At 47.8% G+C, this 20,578-nt stretch overlaps 1 protein-coding gene across 1 annotated transcript in view; it reads right to left on the bottom strand.

Annotated features, from left to right (window-relative positions):
- PTPRS (protein tyrosine phosphatase receptor type S) overlaps positions 1–20,578 on the bottom strand; it is a 176,250-nt gene that overhangs the window by 75,541 nt on the left and 80,131 nt on the right. Inside the window, exons 7-10 of the mRNA XM_063290915.1 lie at positions 16,894–17,163; positions 13,452–14,033; positions 9,271–9,413; positions 8,986–9,130 (exon numbers count right to left, since the gene is read on the bottom strand). Coding sequence (XP_063146985.1) covers positions 8,986–9,130; positions 9,271–9,413; positions 13,452–14,033; positions 16,894–17,163 — 1,140 coding nt within the window. The remainder of the gene's footprint in view (positions 1–8,985; positions 9,131–9,270; positions 9,414–13,451; positions 14,034–16,893; positions 17,164–20,578) is intronic.

The following is a 20,578-nucleotide window of genomic DNA, read 5'->3' as shown; positions in this document are numbered from 1 at the left end:
ATGGTTTGAATGAATGAATGAATGAATGAATGGGCCACTGTTGGACAGTGCTAGACAAGAAGGGCCTTTGGGGCGAGTCTCTTGCCCTTTTACATCCTCTGGGGAGGGGGGTTTAATTCTTAAGGTTGTGCCCAATGGCTAAAAGTGGTCTCTTCCCACCTAGATCCCCAACTAGAGAACTCCATCTGACCCAAGCAAGAAATCCACAGCAGTAAGACCTACCAGATCCTGAGTTGGAAACATTCAGCCCTAAACCCAATAAATCCTAGTTCTGGTCCCAGAATGAAGAATTCCAACTTTTGCCAGCCTGATCCCCAGCAGGAGGGGTGTCTGTCCACTCACCCTTCTAAAAACTCCACTTCGGGACCGGTTGGATAAGAGCTCATTCCTTTCCAAATGGGACGGGAGAGAGGAAACGCATCAGAGGCCAGCGAGAGAGAAAGGAGGCGTTTGCTGGGGGCTCTCTGTCCCTCTGGCTAAACTGGGGGAGGGCAAAGGAAGAAGATCCACCGGTGGGGCTTTTCTGGACCATACCGTCTGCGCAAAGATGCCACCCCAACGCATGCCTTGCTGTTGAGAGGTCCACAAGGACTTTCCTTCACAATCCAGCCCAACCTGTGTGAATTCAGGGAGGCGGGCGTGCCTGTGTGTGTGTGCACATGCATGCACCAGCACCTGCATTTTCTAGACCAAGGGGCAAGTGAGGACGGGCACTGGGGTGTGTGTGTGTCCCACACAGCGGCGGGCACTGCCTCTGCTCACGGAGGCCACCGAAGACAGGGGACGTAGATCAGGACAGGAAATTTTAAGTTCTCTGAAAGAGGGAACAGGTTGGGCTGTTTTTGCGAATCGGCTTGAGACCAGCCAGTACTCACCTTCTGCACAGTTTTACACGCTTTAAAAGTTGACTGTCCAAGCCTCAACAATGGCCCCTGACTGAGCTTTCATACCGAAGCAGTAAGGTGGGTTTTTTTTTAACCCTTTAGGTACCAAAGACTTTGGATACATCTACTTCAGGCCACCGGCTATTTAAAAAAGAAGAAGAAAACCTACGACTCTAAAAACTTACTTTTAAAAAAAAAAAGTTTTCATACAGTCAAAGGCTCCACATGGGAATGGAGTTCTTTGTCCTTTGGCGTGCTTTACCCATTTCCCTGCAATTCTAACTAGGTCAAGGTTTAGGAGAGAAAAGGTTGATTAAAAGGGAAATGGAACGACGTAGCCAAAAAGAAGTCGAATCCACTGCTTTTTGATGAGTTAGATATGGCAATGTGTCCTTTCCCCCCGCCAAATTATTTCATTTTTCCACCCCCCCGTCTCCCATTTCCTGACACTCCTGTTAAAGGTTCTCCAGGTATCCAAGTCTATTGTCTTTGGTACTTGAAGAGTTAAAGCAAAGTTCTTTCAAGATCAAAAAAATAATACTTTACCTTTAGTTTAATGGATTTTTTTTTTTAAAAAATCTTGGGGTTTGATGCTTGGGAGGGCCACTTTGGCAGAGTAGCGGCGAGTGCTGTGAAAGGACGTGCCATGCAGGGAAGAGAGAATGGGGCAGCCAGCCAAGCCAGGGAGGAACTGGGACCAGGGAGACTTGCAAGCAGGGAGGGTGGACAGATCGGGGAGAAGGCTAAGCAGAGAAGTGATGGCAGGACACGCTGGAGGGAAGGAAAAGAAAGGGGCATATCTGCATACAAGTGGTTCCAGATATGAAGAACAAGCCTGGGAGATGTCTCCTGAAGGGGGTACCATAGATCCTACCAATCAAGGATTCACCAATGATGGCCCTTACCAGTATAAGACTGGATGGTGGGTCAATGCAACCCACAGTTATGGGGTGTTCCTAGGTTTGCCATGCCATGTGTTTGCTGAGGCTGGAAGGGACCACTGCTGAGCTGTGGATCCTCGTGGCCCTGAGAGTTTGCCTCCTCCTTGTTGCTATCCACTTTCTCCAAGGGCATACAAAGAAGGGGCTAAAGCTGCTGTGCACTTTGTCTTCTCCCTCAGCAAAGGGTGATGGACTGGACTTGGTGTGAGAGATGAGAAAACGGGCAGCAACCTGAAGGTAGCAGGGTGTGGGTGCTGGCTAAAGGTGCCCTCCTCAAGGCCCGCTCCCGCTCCCTCACCAATCTGAGCAAATCTTTCCAACTTCAGCAGGTCACACATGGGGATGACAAGTGACGTGTACTGCAGGTCAGCTGACGTGCCATTTCTTCATCTTTTCTTTTAAAATTAAGATTGTGTGTGCGTGTGTGTTTAATAGGTTGGCATTTTTCACTTATCAAGAAGTTTACACTTTTTCTTCTTTCTCTTTTTGCAGAAAAACCCACACACGTCTAACGGGTACAAAACTGGGAAGACGCATCATGTCTGCCAACCAACAGAATCAGCCTTCATTTAACAAGAGCAATACAGATAGTCCTCACTTAACAACCAAAATAGGGACTGGCAAATTGGTTGTTAAGCAGTGCAGTCATTAAGTGAGGTACCAGATGACCAGACCCAATCTTAATGACCATTTTATGAAGGTTGTTAAGTGAATCCAGCTTCCCCAATGGACGTTTTTTGCCAGAAAAAAGCTTGCAAATCGCAATCACCTGACCGCAGGATGCTACAACCGGTCGTAAATGCCAGCCGGCTGCCAAGCGCCTGAACTGATATCACACGACCGTGGTGTGGCAGTTTGCAATGGTTGTAAGTACAAGTACAGGTCATAAAGGACTTTTTCCAAGGCCGTCATAACTTTGGACTGTCATTAAACAATGGTCGTTAAGTGAGGACTACCTGTATATCCAAAGATCATTCAAAGGATGAAGAGGGGGAAAAAAGAGGTGCCTTTGGGGTGCAGTGGGATTGCTACCAAAGTACAATGGCAAATCTGTCAAGGACAACTTCATTTAGTTTCATATTTTTCCAACATTCTTTCTGTCTGGTTTTTGTATCTGTTTGCATTCTCACATGCGACTCTCCAACAAAAAAAAGTGCACTCAGTAGAAGCATTTTTGTAATATATGCATGTTTGCTTGAAAACACTTCATAAAATACATTTTTGAAATGATTTCTTCAACTACTGTTTATTTGTGGGTATTTTCCTCTTGTAATCTTAGTACAAAACTGCCTCCCAAGTACAGACGAGGGCGCAGAAGGCCTTTTGGCTCAGAAGGTTCAGGTCAAGAAGCACCGAGGGTCCGTGTCTGATTTAAACGCAAATGGAGAAGATTTCTCCCCCCTTCTTGCTTCTGATTCTCTTAAAACATCCCATCGACCTCCAGAATATCTGCAATCCTTGTGGGTCCTAAAGAAGAGAATCTGGATGGGCTGAAAAATACCTCATGCAGATATGCCCGGAGGGGGGAAAGGAGAAAGAGAAGGGGGGAAAAACCCACTGTTGTTCGCAGTGAAAAACGTGTGGGTTTTTTTCCCCCAGACAAAGCCCCCGTGCATCAGGCAGGCATGCCAGCCGAGGGGGGAGAAAGAGAGAGGAGAGGAGGGGAAGGAGAAGGAGAAGGGGAAAAGGAAAGGGAAGGAGAGGAAACTCACCAGGGATGATAGGATGGGGGGGTGGCTGTATGGAGTGAAGGCTGCATGGGACAAGAAAAGAGATGAAGAAAGGAAGGAGGAGGAGGAGGAGGAGGAGGGAAAAAAGACACAGAAGCCTGCCCAACTGGGAGGTCTGAGCGCCGAAGGATGCCGCCAGGATCAGGGAAGAATTGGAGTCCTTCCTCCAGCAGCCAGCCAGGAAAGAAAAGAGAGGTTTTCAGGGAGTTACGAGACCACTCAGCCAAGCCCCTTCCCCAGGTTGCCTGTCAGGAAGCAAAGGAGCTCTGGGCTAACTGATGAAAGACAGAAAGAGAGAGAGAGAAAGAGAGAGGGAGGGAGAGATGAAGGAAGGAAGGAGGGAAGGAGGGAAGGAAGGATAAGGAAAGATGGAGGGAGGGGAAAGGGAAGGAAGGGAGGAAGGCAGGCAGGAAGGAAATGAAAGAGAGGAAGGAAGGAAGGAAGATAAGGAAAGATGGAGGGAGGGGAAAGGGAAGGAAGGGACGAAGGCAGGCAGGAAGGAGGGAGGGAAGGAAGATAAGGAAAGAGGAAAGGAGGAAATGGAGAAAGAGGAAGGAAGGAAGGAAGGAAGGAAGGAAGGAAGGAAGGAAGGAAGGAAGGAGGGAGGGAGGGAGGGAGGGAAGGAAGGAAGGAGGGAGGGAAGAATGATAAGGAAAGAGGGAGGGAGGGAGGGAGGAATGGATGGATGGATGAGGAAAGAGGGAGGGGTGGAGGGAGGAAGAAATGTAATGGGAGAGGGAAGAAGGAAGGAAGGAGCTTAATGGGAGAAGGGAAGGAGGGAGGGAGACCCCTTGCCCCAGGCCTAAACCTAGGTTATTCTTGGTTTTGCTTTATTACAAGACCAACCTACAGTGGGGGAGGGAGCACGGAGCGGGTGGGGATCGCCATCCCTCCGCAGGGCACGTGGAATCAAGTGATGTGAGCTGAGAGAGGCCATCAGCCCTTCCTAGTTGGCTGCAGGTGGGTAAAAGACCCTTCTCTTTTAGGAAGCCAAACACACAGTCAAAAGATTCCCGGCTCTCTACCCCCATTTCTACCATGTCCTTTCCACACACACCCCCTCCAAAAGTCCCCACACCAAATCCAGAACAACCAACAAAACAAAGCGAAATGGCGTCTGGTCATTTCCAACAGCCTATTTTTCCTTCAAATCCACACGCCCTGCAATTGCCTCGGCAAAGAGGACATCATTTCATTCCCTACCACCACCACCGACTTCATACAAGAGAGAGGGGGCAACCCCCTCCCCACACCATCGCGAAAATAACCAGCAATGAGCACCGGCAACATCTCACATGGACCAGAAGACTCTGAAAAAGGTGGGGGAGCTATTCGGATGGAAGTTGGCCTCGTAAGACAAGTTGCTCTGGGACTGTAATTAGAACCAGGAAGGATGCAAAAAATGGGCCCTGATTCTAGGTGAACTCCCCTCCCCGCTCTCCCCAAAAGGTGCCCAGCATCCTTGGAGAAGTTCCCAACTCCTGGAGAGTAGGTGGACACGCTCCTATTGCATGCTCAGGAGCTAGTCCTTGCTTCCTTATGGAGAGCTTTTCCATGTTCCAGTCTTGTGTACAGCCATGGAATCTCCTGATGGTCTCCCATCCAATACCCAGGTCTGACTGTTTAGCTTCTCAGCTAAGAGGCAAGCAGGTGAGACATCTGGATGTTTGGCTTGGCTGGAAATCTATGCTGGTATTCTGTCTGACCTGGAAGCACTGGGTCCCTGTGTAATGGTATGTGGGAAAGACATAGAGAAATGGGGCAAAGAGATGCTGCCGAGGGAATGGTCAGATAAGAGGCAGCATAGCCCTCAGCTGCAGGAGAAAGAGGCTCAGAAGGGAACCTCCCTAGTTTCTCGGGCTGTAAAGGGGACAGCTGGAGAGTTATCCTTTCAGACTTGCAAGATTCTATTAATATAGCTTTATAATAAAGTAGAATTAGCTCATCTGGCCGTGTTTCCTGTCTGGTCTACCTGGGAAGGCTGACACCCTGTCTGGTAGCATCACGAGCAGAAAGGCTGGGCCTCTGCAAAGTCTGAGATGTGACCGGGCAGGCAGGAAGGGCTATTAAGTGCTGGCAGGCCTTCGATTGCAAGGTGGTGGCCACCATTTTGACTTCTTGGACTGCAGAGGCCCCCCGGGGCAGCCCTCGCAAGAATTTCGTGCCTCCATATCTGCAGACCCCAGTTTCCCTGGTGAGCTGCAGAGAAGCCCAAACCAGGTTTTCAGAGACAGCTCTGGGGGGACAATAAGCTTAAGATCAGCTTATTATTATCTTGTTCCCTAGTTATTCTGTAGTTTTTGATCTTTATTTCTGCTGTATGCTGTTTGGGGTTATTTGGAGAGGAGCAGCATTAGGAGGCCAATAATCAATCAATCAATCGCATACTTAGTCAAATGTGAGTCATTCCCCTCCTGCTTGGGAATAAGGTGGGCAACTGAGAGCTAGTGGCCTCAAATTCAAATGCAAGATGCTCCAGAGCAGGGTTTCTCAACCTTGGCAATGTTAAGACGCATATGCTGGCTGGGGAATTCTGGGAGTTGAAGTCCACACGTCCTAAAGTTGCCAAGGTTGAGAAAACCTGCTCTGGAGCATCTTGCTGACTCTCATTCCCTTTTCATTCTTTCTCTCTTCCACCCAATAGCGAGAAAGGCAATCTCCAGAGTTGGCTGGAATCGAGCAGCATCCAAATTCAGTAAAATGTTTAACAAACCTATCCAGCTTGCAGCAGTGTTCAAAATGTTCCTAATTCAGAAGGGGTCGAGTGCAAAACGCTGCCCTCTTTCCAGCTCCAAGCACGTTTTCTGAGTTTGGAAATAGCTGTTATGGTCTCACAAGGGAGCATCCCAGAATGTCTTGAACTTGCCCAGAATGTTCTGAGCTCAGAAACGCCCTGGTTTAAGCCTGAAAGAGATTCTCAACTCCCAAAAAGGGATCTTTTGAGCCGCAAGAACATTGGGACTTTCCCTTGCCCTGCTGCTCCAAAGCTTTTTGAATGGGAAGCCTTCTGCAACTTTAAGGAAAGGTATCTCGGCTGGCTCATTTTGTTCTTGTCCCTGTTTCTTCCTTTCGTGCCCTTTTTGAGATTATACCTCTTGCTCACTGCAAATATTCTTTCTATCTATCTATCTGAGAGGGAGATCTGGGCAGGGCATCTATCTTTCTTCTTTTGCTTTGTTCCCATCTGCGTTTATTAGCTCTGTCAATGTTGCTCTTTTTTGTTTTGTGTTGTTTTCTTGCTTCAAAATTTTTAACAATTTGTAAACCACCCAGAGTAGCTGGGAGTCGAGTAGCATGTAAATTTAATAAATCATCATCATCATCAAGTCATCCATCTCTCCATCCCCCTCCACCATCCATCCATCCATCTACCTACCCACCCACCCACCCACCCACCCATCCATTCGCCTGCCCATCTATCTATCTGCCTGCCTGCCTATCCGTCCATCTATCCATCTCCCTCCATCATCCATCCATCCATCCATCCATCTCCCTCCCTCCATCCATCTCCCTCCATCATCATCCACCCATCCATCTCCCTCCATCATCATCATCATCATCATCACCACCACCACCCACCCACCCATCCATCCATCCATCTCCCTCCATCATCATCATCATCATCATCACCACCACCACCACCACCCAGCCATCCATCCACTCATCCATCCATCCATCTCTCTCCTCTCTCCCTCCCTCCCTCCCTCTCTCTTTCCTTCCCTCCCTCTCTCCATCATCCATCCATCCATCCATCCATCCATCCATCCATCCATCCATCCATCCATCCATGGAGGTCTGGGCAGTGTTTGGATTTGAAGGCAAAACTATACAGGCCTGTGATCCTGGAAAAGATGCAACCGCTTTATAAGGCCTTGCAGACTGTCTCACCTGTTTCAAAGCATCCTTGCCCTTCAAATCTAAAGTGGGCCTAACTCTTCTCGCCCTCTTTTGTATTTTGGTTTCATCCTTCTGTTTTACCTTTTGGGCACCCCTTTGAAGAGATGCCATAAAGTCAACTTTTACTTACTGACATCCTAATCCTCTTGCTCAAGGTATGACCGGTTTTGCCCCCTAACAGAGCCCAACTAAATTCACCTCAAGAACATTGTCCTGAGTTATATGCCACACCAGAATCATGCCTGCAGGTTTAGACCCCCCTTCCCAAATCTGGGTCCCCTCCAGATGTCTTGGACTGCAACCTCCATCAGCTCCAACCAGCACTGATGGCGACTGATGGGGAACTGAGTCCAAAGCCCAAAGTGGTGGCGATATAAATTAATCTATACCCACATTGCACAGAAGGGAGAAATTGAGTATGTTGGGAAAAGTGGTGGGGAGAAGACAGAAAATAAAATAGAGTCCTACATTCAGCCAAAGAGAAAACTCAGCGGATGGAAAAGAAACCACGAGAAAAGGCAGATGAGGCTATCAATAACCTTTGGGTGGGCAGCTGTCCTCCTGGTCCGAGGGCAAGCCCATCTCCCCCCTTGGGCCTCCCCCCACCCCCACCCCATTCCGCTCACAGCTACCCCAACCCCGTGGCCGAGTTCAGTACAGTAAAGATGAGAGAAGACAGAAACACAAAGAACAGCCGCAGCCATCCATGCGGTTGGGGAAAAAAAAAGAACGAACGGAAAGAAAGAAAGAAAGAAAGAAAGAAAGAAAGAAAGAAAGAAAGAACCAAAAGGAAGAGAGAAAGGAAGAGGGAGAAAACAACAAAGAAAACCACCTCATTCTTTTTTTTTTTAAAAGCAAAGTTCCATATAATATTGCCAGCCAGGATTGGTGCTGTCCCTGGTGCAACAGTGAAGGGAGACAATCCATTAAACTAAAACCAACACTGGATAGAGCTCCTGGTGGCGTGATGGTGCCCCGTGCCCTCCGTCACACTTGTTGGGGGTGGGGGTGAATGCTTGTGACAGTGAGTTATGGGGAAGGGAGGAGGGAAGAGCAAGGGGGAAGGGTCTCTCTCAAAAATACAGCAGTGTGGTCATCCATATCCCTTGATGTGTTTCCCCTGCACCCCACCCCACCCCCCATTCCCATCCAACCCTGAGCTGGAGCATTTGCTGCTCGCCAACCTGCGCCCTCTGGGGCAGGAGGTTCACCTGCTCCAAGCCATCCCCAACTTTCAATTGACCCTTTCTCACCAAGGAAGAGACAGGTTGTCATGTTAAGGAAGGGGGCAGCCTTAAGAGAGAGCCGACAGGCAAACAGCTGGTGGTTCCTCCTCACCGTTCCAGCCCACGGTGCACCCCCAAGACACACAGAGCCCAAGAACATTTGCCCTGTGCCCCCTGATACACCAGGCCCAGCCACGTGGAGACTTTCCCTCCCTCCTCTCTCTTGCTCACAGAGACCATCACCGTTGTGTCTCCTGCCTGACCGGGATCCCTTCAGAGAATGCCGGGAAAGGAAAATGACACCTACTAGACTGCAGCGTGCGCTCCCTGACCTCCGATGTCGGGGCCCCAAGGCCCAAATTTGAGCGAGCCGCCAACTGGAAGACGTATTCTGTGTTGGGGTTCAGTTCTTTCACCAGGAAGGAGATGGCTGGGTCAAAAGTCTTCAAGAACTGCAGACGGGCAGGGGGTGTGAGTGCCGGCAGTGCAAACAAGCAACAGAAACAAAGGACAGAGGTATGAACGGGCATCGTCACTCCCGATTCCCTGCCACGGACGCCCATTCCCGGCAAGTCATCTGGATCAGACGTACCTCAGGGTTTCCTGGTTTGTTGCTGACTTCCTTGTAAAGGAGTTCGTATTTCAGGATGATGTCCTGGCGTGGAAGGCTCCAGGTCAGCAAGATGGTGCTCTCGCTCTTAGCCTCTGCTCGGAAATTCATCGGTTGCCCAGGAACTGGTGAAGGTAAAGTGGGTGAGGGGTGGGGATGCAGAAAGGTTGTAAGTAAGAATGGGTGAGGGGGAGAAAGAAGACAACTGGACATACAAGTAGTCCTCGCTTAACAACCATTCCTTTAGTCAGGGCTCGGACTTATGACAGTGCTGAAAAAACAATTCATGACTGGTCCTCACACTTAAGACCTTTGCAGTGTCCCCACAGTCACGTGATCTTGATTTGGGCACTTGGCAACTGGTTCACATTTATGACCATCGCAGCATCCCGTGATCGGCCTTTTCGACCTTCTCGGCCAGCTTCTGGCAAGCAAAATCAATGGGGAACCATGATTCGCTTAATGACCATGTGGTTCACTTAATGACCATGGTGATTTGCTTAACTACCACTGCAAAAAAAGTCGTAAAATCGGGTCAGATTCGCTTAATGACCACTTTGCTTAGCAAGTGAAATTCTGGTCCCAATTGTGGTCGTTAAGTGAGGACTACCTGTACTATGTACAAATATACATACCTATCATGCTATTTCCTTTCGGGACAAGCCGTGCGGCGCAGAGCGCAGAAAAGAAGTGAGAAGTAGTAGGGAAAAGAAATTGGAGGGAGGAGGTAGGAGCAAAGAAGAGGAAATGCAGCTGAATCCAGTTTACCTCAACCCCATTTGCTACCTCCCTCCTCCTTTCTCTCCTTGACAACCATCCTTGCTTCCCCCACATCCATCCAAGGCTCACGCATTGCCTTTTCTTCTTAACACTTTCTTTCCAGCCTCTCATCAATTCCATCCAATCACACCTGTCTCAGTCCTCCCCTTCCTCTTGACCCATTCACTCTTCCTTCAGATCTATGTTGCAGAGTTCAGCCCTTGACCATGTGCTGGTTTCATACTGGTCGATCCCCGTCACATTCAAGCCAGCTTCATTCATCTTCCATTCGTTCTTGACACCATCTCTTCTTGCCTGACCACATTCTTCTTAATTATGCTATTCCTATGGCATTCAGCTTTTATATTTCTTCTTAACACTTTCTTTCCAGCCTCTCATCAATTCCATCCAATCACACCTGTCTCAGTCCTCCCCTTCCTCTTGACCCATTCACTCTTCCTTCAGATCTATGTTGCAGAGTTCAGCCCTTGACCATGTGCTGGTTTCATACTGGTCGATCCCCGTCACATTCAAGCCAGCTTCATTCATCTTCCATTCGTTCTTGACACCATCTCTTCTTGCCTGGCCACATTCTTCTTAATTATTCTATTCCTATGGCATTCAGCTTTTATATTTCTTCTTAACACTATTAACCACTATTGGTGCTTTTTGAAAAAGACCCATCCTTCTTCAAAACATTTTTGTTAGATTTTTAAATAAAGTGCAGCCCTGCACGAGGCACAACATAGACCAGCATAGAGACATTTATGAAAGAGGGAATGGGGAAAATTCAGAAATCACACGTGTGAGTTGGGCCTGCAATAAAAGGTTGCAGTGTGAAGTGCTCCTGTTCCAGACAAACGAAATCATATCCCAGAATACCTGATTTTTTTTAATAGTAAATTTTATTAAGTTGCAAGGAAAGAATAAAAACTACAATAAAAACAAAAAAGGAAAAAAAAAAGGAAAAAAACCTTAAAAAGTGCAGAAACAAGAGAAGAAAAAGGTTTTAGATTTACACACAAAAATAATAACAGCAAGACAATTATTTACTCAATCTTTGAAATTTCCTTTGGAAGGAAAACGAAATCCAAAACTTGAAAGAAGTTTAAAAAGTAATCCCCAAAATAACGTTAAGCACCAAGAGATGTTTTTGAACGGTGGTGTTGGAGGAAAATCCTGAGAGTGCCTCGGACTGCAAGAAGATCAAACCAGTCCATCCTCCAGGAAATAAAGCCAGACTGCTCACTGGAGGGAATGATATTAAAGGCCAAACTGAAATACTTTGGCCACACAATGAGAAGACAGGACACCCTGGAGAAGATGCTGATGCTGGGGAGAATGGAGGGCAAAAGGAAGAGGGGCCGACCAGGGGCAAGGTGGACGGATGATATTCTAGAGGGGACGGACTCGTCCCTGGGGGAGCTGGGGGTGGTGACGACCGACAGGCAGCTCTGGCGTGGGCTGGTCCATGAAGTCACGAAGAGTCGGAAGCGACTGGACGAATAAACAACAACAACCAAGAGAAGCAGCTTCTCGCTGTAGAAAGCCTCTCTTGAGGTACGTATACTTAAAAAAAAAACAAATTGGTGATTTAGAAATGGGGTGGCCGTTCTTGGTGTCCATTTAAGGCTACAGCACAGCTTGGACATGGTGACGTCTCTGCCTCCCAGAAGCTCTTACCGTTGACCGCAAAATGCTGTTTGCGATTTCCTGGCTGCAAGCCACCGTTCCGGAGGACAACTGGGATGATTCCAAGTATTCTCCTTGATCCGGAGAACAGTTCTGGGCTTCAGGAAAGCCTGCCAGAGCCCGAAAAAAGCCGCCACACTGTCTGCTCCACCCGCAAAAACAGCAGGCACACAGCCACTCAGAACGCCATTCCCATTGGAAGCCCTCATATCCTGGAATACTTTATTGATTCTCTTTCCCCCTTTTCGCCTCCAGGTTTTTGATTCTCCAGGTTCATTCCATTTAACCCTGTAGTAAAGTCGAACTTCCTTCTCTCCCAAATACAGAGCATTCTCTGGGGGGCGGGGGGCAAAAAAGTCAAGATGGTAGCCTTAACCATGTGATTAAAGTCCTTAGCCTTCCTGCTGCAATGAAAGAAGGATATTGGGGGTGGGTGGGCAGTATTTATATATTAATTTATGAAATTGATAACCCCTTTAATTTTGAAGGACGCTGTCTTGTGCACCAACAGGACCAGGCATGAAATCAGTGCAAGGAATAAAATACACCCAAAGAGAGTAGAACCTAAACATTTCATTGTACTTTGTTAACAATCATGCATCTGGTGATCATCTCTCCCCATCAACCAAGCCTTCCTGAATAGCCCAGTTTGCTCGCAAAAGTGGTAACTGTTTTCCATGAAAATAATATTTATCACCACGACTATAGGATACTATTCCTGTTCAGTGAAAAAGACCTATCCCATGTTTGATTAACCCCAAAGTCGTAATTGTTTTCCCATTTTAGGACTGTCAGAGTCCAAGAATTTTCCTGGGCGTGTGTGCAAATGTGTGTCTTTGGAAAGAGGAGAAATAATTGACCTTGGGTCTGTTTCATGGAGGGTCCACTTTCAAATTCACTGACTCCCCAGTTCAGGGTATTCCATGCAGAAAAATGTATTTTGGTTTTCTCTGAAATCTATTTATACAGTTGAGATGTGGCTGAAGCCACACCTCCAGACCCAGGGTTCAACCGTCACATTTGCCCTGCCTTTAGCAACTGTTGCACTGAAGGAGGAAATTAAAGATTCTTGACTAGAGAAAAGCAAGCGTGTTCTTCATATCTCTTGGAAAACAACAGAAATGATTCTCCCTTAGTACTACAGAATCAAATATTCCTTCCTGTTGGTAGCTCAGTAACTCTCTAAGCCTGCAGATCCTTTAACACAGTGTTCCTCAACCTTGGCAACTCTAAGATGTGTGGACTTCAACTCCCATGGCTGGCTGGGGAATTCTGGGAGTTGAAGTCCACACAGCTTAGAGTTGCCAAGGTTGAGGAACACTGCTCTAACGGCCTGCTTCCCTGTAGGCTGGTCTGCAGAAATCTAGCCAGCATCCAAGGCCAGTGTGTCTTGCTTGCACCAGAGATGCACAACTGATCTGTGGGTAGCCTTCGAACAAGGGACGGATGGGGCGGGGAGCACCCTAAGAAATAAGCAAGGCCCAGCCCCTGAAAGATGGTCAGGACTGGGCAAAAACTAGACTGGGTTCAATTTAATTTAATGCACACATTAAACTGACTGGGCACCGTGCGGTTGTTCACTTGCTATCTTTGGAAGGATTTCTCCCTCTGCCATGTTAAAAGTCCTGTTTGGTTGTCAAGCACTGACGTGGCTCCGAAGGGCTTTGGCGGGACCAAACGGAGCCCTGCACCCCGTAATCAGAAAGGCTCACCTCCTTGTTGGGTCTTCACTTGGATGGGATCTGAGAGCGGGCCGTCCCCCACGGACGTGAACGCAAGGACTCGCACGGTGTAGGTCTCGTGCTCCAGGAGGCTACCGACGGTGGTCAAGAGGCTATCGTCCACGTTGTGTTTCTGCCAGTTGCTGACTGGCTGGTCCGGCTCCATGGTGTAATACACCCTGTACCCACGGATCTGGCCGTTGGGTTCCACCGGCTCCTCCCACTGGATGATCATGGTCGAGGCGCTCAACATCCGGCCCTGAACGTTTCGGGGGGCGCTGGCAGGCGCCTGCTCCCCCGTGCGCGTCACAACGGAATCGCTGTGAGGGCCCTGCCCAATGGTGTTCACCGCCGACACCCAGATCTCATACTCCGAGTTGGGACTGAGCCCCCCAATGCTGTAGCGGGTGGTGGTGATATCCTCCTTGATTTGGTAGGGCCCATCCTGGCTCTTCGACTTGTACTCGATCACGTAGTAGGAGACGGGGTCGGGATTCCCGGAGTCCCAGGTAATGGTGATGCTGGTCGCCGTGGTCTCGGTGACAATCGGAGTCCCTGGAGCTTTGGGAAAGGCTGAGAAAACGGGAAGAATTGACTGAAAAACAAAACACAACCACGTCTCCCTGTACGTTCGACGTTTCACCCAATTGGCAAGTTAGAGGACCCGACCTGTGGTGTAGGTGGCAGCCTGCTTATTCCCAGCCTGCTTAGGCACACTTTATGATCCCCCTTAAACATGTGGTTGGAAACAGCCTGGTGAAAAAGAGGCCTCAAATCCAGCCAAGGCTGACTCTGCACTAGAAGAACCACAAGCACCCAGAAACCGGGGGTGGGGGCGGGGGGGAGGACCCACCCGGGGGGACCCACCCAACCAACGCAGGAGATGTGTGGGGAATTGCTAGAAAACAGCACAAATGGTCGAAATTGGGGCACATGCTTAGCTCATGTCTCTCTGGTCTCATGCCAGCCTCAAGGTTCTGATCATCTCAGTAAGATGCGCTCTGCGAGTCTTATACCCAGGCCAGGCCCATCTCCTCTTCTCCAGCCTGGCGCCTTCCAGATAATGGTGGAAGGTTGATGGGAGTTGAAGTTGAAAGCATCTGGAAGGCATCAGGTTGAGGAGAGGTTGGATAGCAACTTTCCAGGGACTTGGGCCATTAAGGAGTCTTTTCCCTGATCTGGAGGCCTGAAATGATTTCCTTTGCCTTCTATTAAAGAGGGTTGGAAGAAGGCCTTCAAGAACAGTCAAAAGTTAATCATCTGGACTAAGCGATGGTGTCAGAATGCCTTCCTTCCATCATGCTGAAGTCATGTTTTCAAAGGAACCATCCCTCCATGTGACTGCCATCTTTATTCTTCAAGACCCATTATGTCCAGAGATTTCTGGAGCCTTAACTGACTCTGTCCCCTTCCTTCAACTTTGCACCCCATTGCAGAGGTCTATAGATTTCCTATGCCTATACAGGTAGTCCTCAACTTACGACCTTTTGTTCAGTGACCGTTCAAAGTTACGATGGTACTGAAAAAAGTGACGTACGGCCAGTCCTTGCACTTACGACCGTCGCATCGTCCCCTCAGTCGTGTGATCAAAATTCAGGCGCTTGGCAACCGACATGTATTTACAACAGTTGAAGCATCCCAGAGCGATATGATCACCATTTGGGACCTTCCCAGCTGGCCTCTGACAAGCAAAATCAATGGGGAACCATGTGATTTGCTTAACGACCACTGCAAAAAAGTCATAAAATTGGGGGTGGTCATGTGACAGCTCACTTAACAACCGCACTGCTTAACAACTAATTTTCTGGTCCCTATTATAGTTGTAAGTCGAGGACTACATGTAGGTTTTATTCCTTTGTTCTTGCTGCCCCTTGCGTCTGGGGCAACCCTCTGTGCTTTCAAACGTCTTGCATGCGTCTGTGATGTTCTACATTGGCTATTGAGTAATGCTGGATTATCTTGGCCTTCGAACTGATCCCACATTCCCCTTGTTTATCTCCTTATCATTCCCAGATATCATATTACCTCTTGTTTCCTTCAAGTCAACCCACGAATGAAACCAAACTGTGTCAGGGCAGTGCAAATGCCCATTGCCGTTTTACACTGCCAAATGCTCCGTGTGTTCTTATCGATAAATAAAAGACCGCCCCACAGTGGCATGCCTGGAGAAGCCCCTCCCCCCCAAATTGGCCATGAGCCCCTGCAAAAACACACGGAGCACGTGCATGCTTCTTGATGACATGAATTCACAAAGCAAATGAGACATGCTCAGGTTGCATCTGGACCTTTTTCCAAACAGCCTGGTGTCTTCGGAACCATGCAGCCCCTAAGAAGCATTTGAGGGCAATCTGAAGCACATGCACAGGCTGATGTTACTCCATGCACCAATCTGAACATCTTGTGCACAGCTCCCCCTCTTTCCCCTATGGAGGAGCCTGGTGGCAGAGTTAGCCCAAAGTCACAATTCCCCAGGGGAATGCAGAGCCAGACCATCCGATGCATACCAGATATTTTGGACTAGAACTTCCATGAGCTCCAGTCAACATAGCCCAGGGCAACGTTGCCGTCCAAAACATTTGGGGGGCATTAGATTGTCTATCCCCGAATCCTAAAGTAAATAAAAGTAGGGCTTCCTACTTCTGCAATCCAAGGCATTCAATTTTAGTTCTGCAGACCAATAGAAGTACAGGATGGAGCAAAGCAGACAAAACAGAAAGAAAATGCTGGCCATGCAAACGTGGCATGGGAATCCAGGTTAGGGAGAGATCTGCTCACTTAACCAACATCCTCTTTGCCTGAGAAGACTCCTTGTTCAAAACTTAGCCAGAAAACTGAGGCCAGCTTTCTAGGGTCTGCAGACAGCCTTCTCCAATGAAGCCCCCAGTAGTCTGTTGCAGGGCTGGAAGCTGTCATGGGGTGGAAAGGTGCTACAGGTAGTCCCTGCTTAATGACCACAATTGGAACCAGAATTTTGGTTGCTAAGTGAAGCGGTCATAAGCAAATCTGACCCTATTTTATGACCTTTTTTGCAGCAGTCATTAAACAAGTCACCACAGCATTAAGCGAACCACGTGGTCGTTAAGCGACTCATGTGGTTCCCCACTGATTTTGCTTGCCAGAAGCCGTCTGGGAAGGTCGAAAATGGCAATCACGTGATTACATGACGCTGAGGTGGACATAAATGCGAGTGGGTTGCCAAGCACCCAAATCGTGATCGCATGACCACGGGGACATGGCGATGGTAAGTGTGAGGACCGGTCACAAGTCGTTTTTTTCAGCACTGTCCAAAGTCCGAACCATCACTGAACGAATGGTTGTTAAGCAAGGACTACCTGCATAGCTCAAGCAAAGCCCCACCATTGGGAGGAGTCACGACTGATGATCACCAGAACCAAGGAAGCCGGTGGGAGCCCAAGGAATGGCGCAAACTTACATTTGACAGTGATTTGGGCCACTGCTTCTATGACACCCAGACTAGACATGGCGACGCACGTGTAGTTTGCCGAATCTTTCACATCGGTCAGCTCAAGAACGTTCCGCCCGACGGGCATGTCGTCTTCAGGGGTCAAGTCTTCTGCCCCCTGCATCCATTTAACGTATGGCATAGGGGAACCCACGGCCACACACGTTATGTTCACGTTACCCCCCGGCATGATCTCGTGGCTGGTGGGTGGGATGGAGAAGCGGGGAGCCACGCGGCGAACTGTGGACAAAATGCACAGCGGTAACAAAACAAAAACGAAACAAAAAAGAAAAAAGCAAAGGAGAAGAGGAGGAGGAAAAAGAGAGAAGGAAAAAGAAAGATAAGGGGGGAAGGGAAAAAGAGCAGAAGAGAATTTAAATACAGGTGGGGGTTTAATTACATGTAGTTCCTTCATTTAAAAACAAAAAAGGCTGAAATTAAAAATTACTGGAATACCAAAAAAAATAATAATCAATCAATAAAGGGGGGGGGGGAAACAGAACTTCAAAATAATTACTTTCACAAACAATATATAGAATATAGACATAAAAGCAATATTTCATAGCAACAGGGTTCCAATGATCAATTTTAGACCCATCATCACAGCACAAATATATACACAAAAATTTATTAGCAATTTCTCATCTTTGGAAAAAGACAAAGAGAGAGCAGAGCGCTTCCAGACGGGGCTCCCTTGTACGTCTTTGCGTGAGTGGGAGACAGCTCCCCGTCTCCCCAACCCCGAGGCCAGGGCTATCAACTTGGAAGACAAGAGTGGGATTGAGGCTCCTGTCGCCCTTCCCTGCATTCCCTTTAAAATCTGGAACCTGGTTTGGGGGAGAGGAAAAAACCTTGCTAAGCAATGGGGGCTCCTCCAAGGCCCCCCAAATCAAAATATGGCAGGAGAGGGAGAGTGGCTTTGTTTCGTTTTCAGAAATTCACATATATTTAATAATTGGGAGACAGGATTTCAGGAACCAAATGTTCAGAAACCAGACTGCCGTTATTTGGGAAGGGATGAAAAAAGCAGCTGTATTTCACATCTGGACACGCAATCCTTCTTGGAGATTATAGTCTCTCACGGCCAGAATAGCTTGTTCTTTTTTTTTTTGCCCAGATGCAAAAGTGGAGCAAAATGGGCTAAGACCCTTGCTTCTTTCTACTGGTAGTCCTCGTTTAGCAACCACAATTGGGACCGGCAACTTAGTCACTAAGTGAAACTGCACCTGTGCTTATGATCTTCCTTCAGCTCTCCTTCGCTTTACAGACCTGCAAAGGTCATAAATGTGAGGATGGCTCATAAAATTACTTTTTCATCGCTGTTGTAACTGCAAATGGTCGCTAAACAAGGCAGTCACTAAACAAGGACTACCTGTAATCACGCTTACAGCAAAGAGCTCCGAAGATGAAGAGAACTACTTTTCTTAAATGCTTGCAGGTGAAAAAGTCAAGGCGAGCCGGTGGGGAAAGGGACTCGCTCTTTCGAGGTGCCCCAAATTTAGTCCAAAATTTGAAGGGAATGCATATAAAGGGGGCAAGCCCTCTCTCCCTCCCCACCCCCTCCCCCAAAGTGGGTGAGAAGCTGGGACAAGAAGGCTGCATATGGGAGAGGAAAAAAAAAAGATGAGAAACTCTAATCAAATTTTTGTGGTTTTGGGGTATATACACCCTAACAAAGCTTCTTGGAAAGATCTGACATGATTCCATTGATTGATGCAGCTCTCAGAATCACAAACGTCATGCAAAAAAGGAGGAGAACAAGAGGAGAGAAAAAGAAAGAAGAGGAAGAGAGAGAGAGAGAGACAGACGGGGGAAAGAAGGTGTACAGCACTGGAAGTTATTAAATGGGCCACTAGCAAATGCCCACGAGGATCAGGGTAAAGCGAGAGGGGACGAGGGAGAGACAGAGAGGTGAGGGGTAAGGGGAAACCCACTTTTAAAATGCTGCATACTCTGTTTCTAGCTGATGTGAACCAATGTGGTTATCTAACATTGGCACATCACAGCCCTGGCAGAATAATAATAATAATAATAATAATAATAATAATAATAATAGTAACAACAACAACAACAATAAATAGAATAAAATAGAATTAATAATAATCTAAAGGGGAAGAGAACAGAAACCGGTTCACGTGGGGCAGGGTGGGGTGGGGGTCGAGAAATTAACAAAATGACCACGATGGATGTTCCATGCACAGAATATAGGATGCAGTTTCTGGACCTCGCAGAAGGGAAGAATGTTAAGGAGGAGAAGGCACTGTTTCAAGTGGGTCCATTTTTTTCACACACACCCACACACCCACAAATACACACAAAAGAAAGATGGGCTAATGCCTTTCACTAACTCTCCTGTTGTCTGTAAAACATAGCAGAGGGCTGATGAGCATTTTCAACAGCGGAGAAGCCCACCCAATTATTTATCTTTTCTTTCTGCTGTCTGTGCCCTTCTTGGGTTCCTGTGATTTGAATTTGATTAGATTCCCTGCCCTGCCCTTAAACGAGCCTCGGTTTAACCCAGCCAAATTCTTAGTGCTTTCATGTTCTAAAAACGTGGAGAGGTGCTGTTTGTTCATACAGCACGTTTAACTCTAAGCCGGGTTTGACAAAAGCTAATGATCATGTTCGCATCATCGGCCAAGAGGAAGGGAAGATAGGAGAGTTTAACAGGCTGGGCTGGTTCGTGCAACAGTGGCTGGGCTCCTACAAAAGTTTTGCAGCTGGGGTGGTTTGCAAATGATGTCAATAAATTAAGATGCTGAAGGACAGCACACTCAATTCCATTTATATAACCTACCCTGTTGGGCAAAACCAGCTTCCCTTCTGCAGAGGGAAGAGGGAACGGCTGGAAGGGCAGGAGGTGAAGATGTTACCAAGGCAATGGTCAGATAAGAGGGGCTTGAGCTCAGGCCAAGAAAGTAATGCGGGAAAATGCCTCAGACACGCCCCTCCCTAGTTCACATGAAGATAAAGGGAGGGAGGGGGAAGCACATTCAGGTTGCAAGATTCTGTTATTACCCCTGTTATAGTAAAAGTAGCCCTGGCCAATATGGCACTGGTTTCCTAGTCTGGTCTACCTTGCAGGGCTGATGTTGCAGGCAACGCTGAACTAGAGGGGTTAATTCCTCACTAAAAATAAGGCACTTTCCTCTGTTCTAAAGTTACTGCCTTCTATTCTGGGAGATGAAATGGAAGTTGTGTGTGTGTGTGTGTGTCTGTGTAGAATCACACCAACTTCCAGAAACTTTTCTAGTTGTTTGCTTCTCCCCAGTGATAGTTCATCTGAATTCAACTCCAGGAGAAAGAAAGAAAGAAAGAAAGAAAGAAAGAAAGAAAGAAAGAAAGAAAGAAAGAAAGAAAGAAAGAAAGAAAGAAAGAAAGAAAGAAAGAAAGAAGGGAGGGAGGGAGGGAGGGAGGGAGGGAGGGGAGAGGAGGGGAGGAAGGAGGAATGGAGGGAGGAAGGAAGGAAGGAAGGAGAGACAGAAAGAGGAAGGAAGGGAGGGAGGGAGAGAGGGAGAGGAAGGAAAGATAAAAAGGAAAGCGAGGAAAGAAGAGGGAAGGAGGAAAGAAGGAAGGAAGGAGGGAGGGGTCTGGGAAGAAAGTAAGGAGATAGATGGGAGAAGGAAGGAAGGAAGGAAGGAAGGAAGGAAGGAAG

This window comes from Candoia aspera, chromosome 1, assembly GCF_035149785.1.
Source record: "Candoia aspera isolate rCanAsp1 chromosome 1, rCanAsp1.hap2, whole genome shotgun sequence".
NCBI lineage: Eukaryota > Metazoa > Chordata > Lepidosauria > Squamata > Boidae > Candoia > Candoia aspera.
The sequence above is the reverse complement of the archived record's forward strand: the minus strand, read 5'-3'. Positions and strand labels throughout refer to the sequence as shown.